The sequence below is a fragment of the Emiliania huxleyi genome (genome assembly GCF_000372725.1).
Source record: "Emiliania huxleyi CCMP1516 unplaced genomic scaffold EMIHUscaffold_97, whole genome shotgun sequence".
In the NCBI taxonomy this organism is placed as follows: Eukaryota; Haptophyta; order Isochrysidales; family Noelaerhabdaceae; genus Emiliania; species Emiliania huxleyi.
Window position 1 is genome coordinate 492,640 of NW_005194814.1, and position 10,052 is coordinate 502,691.

Consider the following 10,052-nt stretch of genomic DNA (forward strand, 5'->3'; position numbering starts at 1 on the left):
CGGCGGCGCGGCACCGTCCGGCGGCGGCCGCAGCGATGAGCTGGTCGAGCGAGGCGGAGGGGAAGGGGAGCGCACCGCAGGCCATCTCGTACCTGCGCACGCGCCGGCGGGTGAAGAGGCGCCGGTCACGGGAGGGAGGGCACGCCGCACGCCCTCGCACAGGAGGACGCCGAGCGACCAGACGTCGCTCGCGGGGCCGAGGGCGCGCCGCCCGTCGACCGAGTCGCGGCAGTAGCCGGTCAGCCGCTCCTACAGGACGGCCTCGAGACCTCGGGGCTCCACGGGAGAGGGGCGGCGGCAGCCGGCCAGCCGCTCCGGAGGTGCGTACGCCGGTGTGCCGACGCAGCACTCCTCTGGCCTGCGGCGGGAGGGCGGCGGGAGGGCGGCGGGAGGGCGGCGGGAGGGCGGCGGGAGGGCGGCGGGTGAGGCGTCGGGCACAGCCCTCCTCCGGCGGAGTCCGCTCTCGCCTCGCTCCGACGCTGCGCGCGAGGCCCCAGTCGGTGAGGACCGCCCGGTCGAGCCGCGCGGAGAGGCGCACCTGTTCACACCTGCAGCTGTGAAGAGACGCCCTCTCCGCGGCCGCGCGCCGCGCAGAGAGGGTGCGCGTTTGCGGGCTTGAGGTCGCAGTGCACGAAGCCGCGAGAGTGCGCGTGTCGCAAGCCGGCGAGGAGGTCGCGAAAGACGAGCCGGGTGGTGTGGAGCGGCAGCCTGCCCCCGGGCGCGCGCTGCAGCAGCTGGGTGAGCTCGGGCCCGCCAACCTCCTCCATGACGATGTAGTGCGCGTCGACCACCTCAATCACGTCCACCACCCGCACCTGAACGGGCACGGCCAACATAAGGCCTAAAGCGCCGTACATTCACATGAACAGCCATTTGATGAAAAGCGGAGCGCAGCACGCCCGTGCCCCTCTTCCACACACTCACACGATTTTTACGCCAAAATGTAACACCACCTTGTGATTTTTGGGTCAAAATCGTCCCGATTTCATAATGTTCGTTCGTACGTGCATCCGCGGCGCCCAGCGCGGTGCCAGCGGCTCCCATACCTCTAAGAAGGTGGGGGACGACAGTCGTGGCCTTGTTTTGGACGTTACGTGCCGCCGAAACTTGATCACCGATCACCGTCTGAATAGATAAGTCCTAGGAAACTCTCCAAAGGCCGGTGATCGGTGACCAGGTGATCGGCCGGTGATCATGCAGCTAGTGGGTGGTGCTCCGGCCACCGTAAGGACGGTCAGGCTACGGTCAGGAAGTAGGTTTGAGTTCACACTCTCCAACACTTAAAATCCCCGTTTGTCGATAAGCGATAACGGATAAGGCAATTCAACACGAATGGTTAGTTACTGCTCGCTGCTCGGCCATGCGGTAGCGTCTGGTGATGCCGCCCCTGCGCGGCTCGCTCGGCAGCAACTGCGCCGCGCAGCGCAGGTTCGAGGGTCGCGGTGAGTGGGTGCACCGGAAGACGTAGCGGTCGAGAAAGCGCTCAGCGACCGCGTCTCGAGGATGGAGCCGTCGCGCGGACCCGACCGGCCGACCGGCAGTAGCAGCAGGCGCCGGAGGGCGCGGGAGGCAGCGGCGACACCTCGGGCCAGAAGCGCGAGCCCTAGGCTGGTGAGGGGGGCCGCTCATGGGTAAACGGCTCTGGGACTTAGCTAAATCGCGCATCGAAATCGGGACGATTTTGCCAGGGCACCGTCACAAGGTGAATACAGTACGTACACGCTAGATTTTACTCATGACGCTCGACCGCTCCTCGCGCCACAACGCGAAGACGCAGATCGCAGCATAGAGGCCGACCGCCGCGACTCGCAGCGCGCCTGCCCACCCTGGCGCACAGGAGCCAGCCTCCCGCAGGCGGAGCAGTCGGCTCGCACCGGCGCCGCCGCCCCCGCGGCATTGGGTCGGCGAGGGGTCGGCGAGCAGCGGCAAGCTCTCCTCGTCGCACTCGCCGCACATGAGTGGCGCCGCCCCCGCCCCCTCCTCCCGACCGGCATGGCCCGAGTCGCGCGCCGTCCACGGCAGAGCCCACAGCTCCGCGCCGGAGAGGCGGTCGTCGGGCGAGACGCAGAGCGTGCCTGTCCACAGAGAGACGCGTCAACACGCGCCGGGCACCGAGGAGGGTCGTCGTCGGGTGCAACGTGCCGTGGACAATCTCGACAACCTCCCGCGCCACTCCGTGGGGGAGCGGCGCGTACCTGAAGGGAATGAGTCACTCCGTGCTCGCACCTCCCCGCGCTCTTCCGTGTCGGGCGGCGGCGCGGCACCGTCCGGCGGCGGCCGCAGCGATGAGCTGGTCGAGCGAGGCGGAGGGGAAGGGGAGCGCACCGCAGGCCATCTCGTACCTGCGCACGCGCCGGCGGGTGAAGAGGCGCCGGTCACGGGAGGGAGGGCACGCCGCACGCCCTCGCACAGGAGGACGCCGAGCGACCAGACGTCGCTCGCGGGGCCGAGGGCGCGCCGCCCGTCGACCGAGTCGCGGCAGTAGCCGGTCAGCCGCTCCTACAGGACGGCCTCGAGACCTCGGGGCTCCACGGGAGAGGGGCGGCGGCAGCCGGCCAGCCGCTCCGGAGGTGCGTACGCCGGTGTGCCGACGCAGCACTCCTCTGGCCTGCGGCGGGAGGGCGGCGGGAGGGCGGCGGGAGGGCGGCGGGAGGGCGGCGGGAGGGCGGCGGGTGAGGCGTCGGGCACAGCCCTCCTCCGGCGGAGTCCGCTCTCGCCTCGCTCCGACGCTGCGCGCGAGGCCCCAGTCGGTGAGGACCGCCCGGTCGAGCCGCGCGGAGAGGCGCACCTGTTCACACCTGCAGCTGTGAAGAGACGCCCTCTCCGCGGCCGCGCGCCGCGCAGAGAGGGTGCGCGTTTGCGGGCTTGAGGTCGCAGTGCACGAAGCCGCGAGAGTGCGCGTGTCGCAAGCCGGCGAGGAGGTCGCGAAAGACGAGCCGGGTGGTGTGGAGCGGCAGCCTGCCCCCGGGCGCGCGCTGCAGCAGCTGGGTGAGCTCGGGCCCGCCAACCTCCTCCATGACGATGTAGTGCGCGTCGACCACCTCAATCACGTCCACCACCCGCACCTGAACGGGCACGGCCATGTCAATCACGTGTGTCCGCGGCGCGCGCCATCGCCCTCCCCCTCCTCCCCCTCCCACCCACGCGCACCACGTTCCCGTGCCGCAGCTGCGTGAGCACGTGCACCTCCCACGCGATCTCCGCCTCGCTCGGCGCACAGCCGCCACCCGCGCCGCCGCCGCCGCCGCCGCCGCTGCGGCCGCCGCCGCCGCCGCGCTTGATCACCTTGACCGCCAGCCCCATTCGCCCCTCGTGCTCCGCCAGCCCCATCCGCCCGGGCGAGCCCACTTGCTCGCCGCCGGCCGCCGCCCTCTCTCCGCCGGCGGAGCTGCTGCCCGCGCTGTCCCCCGGCTCGGCCCCCGGCTCGGCGCGCACGACGATGGACGTGCCGCCCTCGCCGATGGTGTCTCCTACAGGGAGGCGCGAGGACGAGGCTCCGAGAAGGCTCGGACACGCTCCACTGCCCGGCCGGCTGCGGGGTCGCCCAGATCGAGCACGCTCCTCGCCTCGCCCCTCGCCTCGCCGCTCCACTCGCTGGTCCGGACGGCGGCGAGCATCGCCGCGGCGCGCAGCCTCCACTCCTTTCGCACCGCCAACGAGCCGAGCGGCGCCGCGAGCGAAGCGACCGTCTGGTCGGAAAACCACTCGAGCTCGCCCGCTGTCTCGTACCGCAGCCGCCCCTGCGAGGCGGGGGAGTGGAGGGTGGAGGCGGCGACGTGCAAGGAGAGGAGCACCGTGAGGAGGCGCGAGAGAGCAGCCACGCCTGCGAGGCCAGCTCCTGCATCGCGTCGGCCAGCGTGCAGTACGGCGCGCGCGCGAGGAGACTCTTGAGCACGTCGAAGAGCGCCGGCCGGATCAGGTACGCGCCTGCCTCGAGCGCGTCGAAGGCGCCGAGCTTGCCTGGCGTGTGCGACGTGGATGCGTGAGATGGTGAGATGGTCCTGGACGCGTCCAGCGCCGAAGGCGCCGAGAGCGCACCTCCGATCCGAGCGACGCGGCCGTCGGAGCCCTTGAGCGCCTTGACGAGCGAGTGGCAATGTACGCCGTTCTTGCAGTGGATCGAGCAGTGCTCCTCGCTCGCCCAGCGGCACAGGTCCGGGTCGTCATCGATGAGGACCGTCGCGACCGTCCCCTCAGTCGCGGGCACGTTTGCGAGCCGCCACAGCAGGCGGCTGTCGTAGAGGTGGTCCGACATGACGACGAGGAGGGGCTCGTGTGGCGCAAACATGGACCGCGCGGTCAGCATGTTTGACGCATGGCCTCGCTTCCACGAACTTTCCTTGAGCACAACAAACTCGACCCGCATGGAGCCGAAGCAGCGACGGCCGAGCTCCGCACGGAGCTTGTGTGCCGCGTTGCCGAGAGTGACGACGACCCTCTCGATGCCCGCCACCTGCAGCCCCAGCAGCAGGTGGACTATCACCGACGTGCCGTCCACTCGGATGAGCTGCTTCGGATTTGCGTACGAGTCCAGCGTCGACAGGCGTGCCGCGGCCGGCACGAGCGCCTGTCGGACCCGCGGCGCGCGGCGAGCGGACATCGGCGGAGAGCTGGCTGGCGCCGGCTGCTGCAGCGGCGTCGGCTGCAGCGGCGTCGGCTGCAGCGGCGTCGGCTGATCGGCCGGCGGCAGCTGCGGCGGCGGCGGCAGCTGCGGCGGCGGCGGCTGCAGCGGCGGCGGCGGCTGCAGCCTTTCAGTCGGTGATGGTTCCACTTCCTTCGAAGAACCGTGTTTCTTTCGGACCCCCCCCCCCCCGGGAGGGCGCGGGTTGTGGCGCGGCCGAGAGGAAGCGGAAGGGAGGGTGGGGCTGAGGGGGGCGGTGGAGGATCCGCAGCGATCGACGGCTGCGACCCGCCCTCACGCGTGCGGCGCAGGCAGCCTCACCATTTGCTGCTGCGAAGACGCGAGCCAGCAAAAGAGAAACCGGTGTGGGCCACCTCGGGAGGTGTGCACGGTGGTGGGCTAGCGCTCGCTGTCCGCCGCTAACATACCACGTACGACTGTGGACTGTGAGGTGGAGATTTGGGCTCGGAAGCGAGGGCAGATGCGATTGGCACCCGACTGCGAGAGTCTCGACTAGAGCCTCGTCAGTGCGTGGGCCGGCTTCAGAGTGTGGGTGAAGGCGACGAGCGACGTGCCGAGCAGCCAAACCTAGAGCCAAACAAAAGTACTTATTGCTCTGGTACACTGGCTGCGGCCCAGCTCGGCCCTCGGCGAGGGCCCGAGGCCCCGCAATGTCCAATGAGGCAAAGACGACGAGGCCAAGTCTCTATCCATTTGACACCCACCTCTCTCACGGGCACGACACGGGCGGGTGTGGACTGACTGGGCGCACACTAGCACAGGCATCAGTACACACATGCAATAAGAAAAAATGTTGAAGAATGAAGAAAACTTCCCCTTTTTGAATTCACGCAATATATTAATTGAGAAGAAAATACCTCCCATGGCGCTTCACACATCATTTTCAGTGAACGTACTTTTAGCTTACTGGGAGAAAAGGGAGAAGGGGGTTGTGTTCTCTAGGCCCCTTTATTTAAGGGCCCTACGCGCGGCGTGAGAGCTCGGAAGCGAGCTTTGCACGGCGATCGAGGAGGGGAGGATGGCTCTCTCTCTCTCAGTGTATGTGGCTCTTACGTACATTCCCAAAGGTGGACATTTTTAAGATCGCGTACTCGTACGTTCATTCACTTCCATTCGTTACGCGCGGCGCGATCCCATGGACGCCTTTTGGTCGGGCATCGCCAGCTCCACGCGCGTGCGCGGCGGCGAAGGCGCGGCGGGAGATGGGCGACGCCCGGCCTCCGCGCCTCTGGACGCCCAGTCGGAGCCCGATTCTAGCGACTCGGACGAGGACGGCTTCGATCCCGACTTTGCCGCGTCGACGGGCGTGCGGAGGTACCTCGAGGCGTGTCAGCGCGAGGGCGTTGTGCCGGTGCAGCAGCTCGTCGCGACGCTCGACCAGGAGAGCGTCTTCCTGGCCCACCGCGGCATCGGCCCGAGGGGCGGCCGACCCCTGTTCGAGTGCCTGCTCCAGAACCGCCACATCACCGCGCTCGACATCAGCGACAACGCGCTCGGTGGGAGGACGGGCAGCGGTACGTGCATCGCCAGCCTGTGCGAGGCCCTCCGCGCCTCGAAACAGCTCGCCAGTCTCGACCTCGGCCACAACCGGCTCGGCGCCAAGGGCTGTGAAGCGGTAGCCGCCGCCGTCGCGGGCGCTGTATCGCTGACCGACCTCTCCATCCGCGGCAACGCGGTTGGCGATCGAGGCGCGCAGGCGCTCGTTCAGGCAATCCGCCCGCCCGCAAAGCTCGAGAGCCTCGACCTCAGCGACAACGGCCTCGGCGACGCAGCCGCGCCGGCGCTGGCAGACTTGTTGCTCGCAACGACGCCGCTGCGGATGCTCGACGTGTCGTGGAATGCGTTCGGCCCAGGTGGGGCCGTGGTGGTGGCCGAGGCGCTGCAGACATCTTCCCTCTCTCGCTTCAGCCTCGCATGGAACGGGATTGGCGATCGCGGCGCCGTGGCGCTCGGCCAAGCTCTGTCTGTCAACGCTTCTCTCGAGTTCCTAGACGCGTCGTCCAATCGCGTCGGCACGAGCGGCGCGGTGGCGATCGCCGAGTCGCTGGGCAGTAACACGTCGCTCCGCTCCCTTCAGCTCAACGGCAACCCGCTCGGCGAGGAGGGTGCGCTCGCGTTGGTCGAGGCCATCGGCCGCACTACCTCTGTGCGCGACCTCGGGCTCAAGGACTCGCTCACCGTCACGCTCACTAGCAAGCGGCACTGCAAGGCGAGCAAGTCGGGGACGGGCATCTTCGACCCGCTCAACCCGACGGGCTCGTACGGGCTCGATCTCGCCGCGCCGCCCGACCGCGAGGTACTGGAGCGACTGCTCGAGGCGGACCGCATGGACGAGGCCTCCGGCATCGACAACTTTCGGAATGTCGTGTACGAGGGCCGGGCCGTCGGCTTCCCCGACGGGGAGGACATCCAAGACTGGCCGATTCCCGAGCGCGGCGTGCTCACCTTTGACTACGTCTCGGGCAAGAAGCTCCCGGGTGGCGCGCATCCGATACGCGAGGAGGCCCTCACCTCCTTTTTGCGCTCCTTCAGCAGCCCGGCGCTCTCCGAGCCAACCAAGCTGACCATGCTGCGCACAGCGGCGACCACACACTACTACCGCGCGGCGCAAGCGCGGCGCATCATCTCCCATCTCTCCTTCCCGCGGCGCGCGGACGCCGCCGTGATGCTCTTCCGGCGCATCGTCGACCTGGGGCGCTTTGTGGACGAGGTGTACAGGCCGCTGACAACGGTGGAGAAGAGGGCGCTGAGGGAGCGCTTGGGGGAGGCGCTTGCACCGCTGCTGCCGCCCGAGGAGGAGCAGGCCGAGCTGCTGGCATCGGAGGCGGCCGAGGTGGCCGCATGCGACGAGGCGCCCAAGCGGCGGGCCGAACCGCCATGCGCAGTCGAGGCGCCATCCACCCTCGAAGAGGCACGGCAGGAGCACGCGGATCCTCACCCGAGCGGAACGGATGCAGCAGACGAGGAGCACGCCGATGTCGGGCAGGGGGCGGCTGAGTCGCCAAAGACCGAGGAGGAGCCGCCGCCGGCAGCGCCAGCGTCAAGGGCAGCCGAGACGCCCGAGATGCCGTCGGGCGATGGGGAGCAGGAGGAGGCCGATCTGACGTCGCCAGAGGCGCTGGAGGGGGGAGAGGTGGGAGCGGCCATTGCGCCGGCGGCGGGGCCAGCGGGGGCAGCGTCAAGCATGCCGTCGAGGCAAGGCGACGACGAGCAGACGAGGCTAAGCGACGATGATGAAGTTGAGGACATCTCACCGCCGCAGCCGCTGCTGGGCGACACTGCCGCCGTGCCGCGACCGAGCTCAACGTCATCCAAAGGGGTGGGTCCCTTTTCCGAGCGAGATGGGTAACATTTGAGCAGAGAGAAGGTGAGGAATTGCAGTGTATTGGGGCTTGCAGATTTTCTCTTACTCGGGACTGACTGTTTGCTGAGACAAGGCTTCGACAAGAGTGTGGGGGGGCTCGCATATATTCCATACAGTGGGTTGCGGGCATTAAGAAAACAGGATTTCGCGGCACGCCGCCGTTTCTAAGCCTTTCCACACCCCTCACCCACCCCACGCCGTGGTTTCTTAGCTCCCGCAAACAAAGCTCAAAGGTAGGTCAAAGGACAAAGGTCAGAGCCGGCCCCCTCGTCGGAAGAGGTGAGCTGCGGTCCCGGACGGATCCGATGCCGCCAGCCAGTCTGCCACCGACTCAAGACGCACACGCATCCATCCACTCGCTCAAAACACCGCAGAGGACTTGTAAAATGCCAAGTGCGCGCGCCGCGCAGGCGAAGAGAAATTTTGAGCTCGGAGCTCCTGTTCACACTCGTGTCTGGCCTTTTCTCGGAGCCGCGCCTGTGGCGCGCCGTGGTTTCTTAGATTTTTGCGGAAATCGCTCGGCGTGGTTTCTTAATGCCACGCTTTCTTAATGCCCGCAACCCACTGTAACCATTATACAGGTGTGTTGATCTGTGTTGTGATGCTCAGCCTCGCCGCGCTGGGCCGCAGCACTTTTGGCTGCTGGTGTCGGCGGTCGGCACGTCGGTCGTCGCCTTCACCCCGCACTCTGATCTCTGAAGCCGGCGGCCGCCGCCTCCCCCACGGGCACGGCGCACGGGCACGGCCACGCACGGACAAGACTCTCGCAGTCGGGTGCCAATCGCATCTGCCCTCGCTTCCGAGCCCAAATCTCCACCTCACAGTCCACAGTCGTACGTGGTATGTTAGCGGCGGACAGCGAGCGCTAGCCCACCACCGTGCACACCTCCCGAGGTGGGCCACGCCGGTTTCTCTTTTGCTGGCTCGCGTCTTCGCAGCAGCAAATGGTGAGGCTGCCTGCGCCGCACGCGTGAGGGCGGGTCGCAGCCGTCGATCGCTGCGGATCCTCCACCGCCCCCCTCAGCCCCACCCTCCCTTCCGCTTCCTCCGCGCGCCGCGCCACAACCCGCGCCCCGCCAGCGAGGGCCGTCCCTGACGGCGGGACCCACCTGGGCGCGCAGGTCGTCAAGACCGACGTCTGCGCGTACAGCGGCCTGCGGATCTACCCGGGCCACGGCATCTTCTACGTGCGTGCGGATCAAAAGAGCTTCAAGTTCATCAACCGCAAGAGCAAGTCGCAGTTTCTGCAGCGCCTGAACCCGCGCAAGATCGCGTGGACGCAGCTGTACCGCCGGATGCACAAGAAGGGCACGATGGAGGAGTCGACGCGCAAGAAGGCGCGCGCGCGCCCCGCTCGCTTCTCGCCGCGCTAGGCGAGGGCGGACGCGGCCTCGGCGAGCCGGGCGGCGGCGCTGCTGCAGAGGAGGGTGGGAAGGAGGGGTGGCGCGAACGCGCGGGTGGCAGCGCTCAGACGGCGGCTCGGGTCGTCCCAGGCCGGGCTGGAGGCCGCACCTGCTGGAGCGCCGTGGCGGCTACGCGCTTCGCGCCGCGCCCTCTGCGCGCGCGCGGGGTCCCCTTTGCGGTAGCGGACCCGCGGGAGGGTCCGTCCGCAGCCCTGGGCGCTGACCCGCGCTCTGGCACCTGTGTCCGCAGACGCGCAAGGTGAGCAAGACGACGAACAAGGCGGTGGTCGGCATGACTCTGGACGTCATCAAGGCGAAGCGGAGCCAAAAGCCGGAGGTGCGCGCGGCCGCGCGTGAGGCTGCGCTGCGCGAGATCAAGGAGCGCAACAAGGCCAAGCAGGCCGCGAAGAAGGCGGAGCAAAAGTGCGGCCCCGCTAGATGCACACGCACGGGCGGTCGTCGCCGCCAGCGGGGGATGGGGGAATGGGCGTGAGGCCGAGGCCGTCGGCTTGGGGCGGGGGCTTTACGTGCCGGGGTTCCCGCGCCCCGGCTACTCCCCATATCCGGGTCTCCCAATGGGGCTCGCCTCGTGCGACCCCCCTGGGCTTGGTGGCCCGCCCCCTTGACGCGGGGGCCCCTGCGC

At 68.5% G+C, this 10,052-nt stretch overlaps 2 protein-coding genes across 2 annotated transcripts in view; one reads left to right on the forward strand and one right to left on the reverse strand.

Annotated features, from left to right (window-relative positions):
• Positions 1-3,340, reverse strand: part of EMIHUDRAFT_360495 (hypothetical protein) — a gene marked incomplete at its 3' end in the record, with an annotated part of 4,559 nt that extends 1,219 nt beyond the window's left edge. The window contains exons 1-7 of the mRNA XM_005756507.1: positions 3,151-3,340; positions 2,856-3,065; positions 2,718-2,788; positions 2,566-2,608; positions 2,411-2,499; positions 2,265-2,342; positions 2,143-2,195 (exon numbers count right to left, since the gene is read on the reverse strand). Coding sequence (XP_005756564.1) covers positions 2,143-2,195; positions 2,265-2,342; positions 2,411-2,499; positions 2,566-2,608; positions 2,718-2,788; positions 2,856-3,065; positions 3,151-3,330 — 724 coding nt within the window. The remainder of the gene's footprint in view (positions 1-2,142; positions 2,196-2,264; positions 2,343-2,410; positions 2,500-2,565; positions 2,609-2,717; positions 2,789-2,855; positions 3,066-3,150) is intronic.
• Positions 3,341-5,777: 2,437 nt separating this feature from the next.
• EMIHUDRAFT_221598 (hypothetical protein) lies at positions 5,778-9,379 on the forward strand (the record flags this gene model as incomplete). Its single annotated transcript, XM_005756508.1, has 4 exons — positions 5,778-7,928; positions 8,637-8,672; positions 8,901-8,953; positions 9,091-9,379. The coding sequence occupies 4 exons, from the start codon at positions 5,778-5,780 to the stop codon at positions 9,377-9,379; spliced, it is 2,529 nt and encodes an 842-aa protein (XP_005756565.1).
• Between the last annotated feature and the right edge of the window lie 673 nt (positions 9,380-10,052).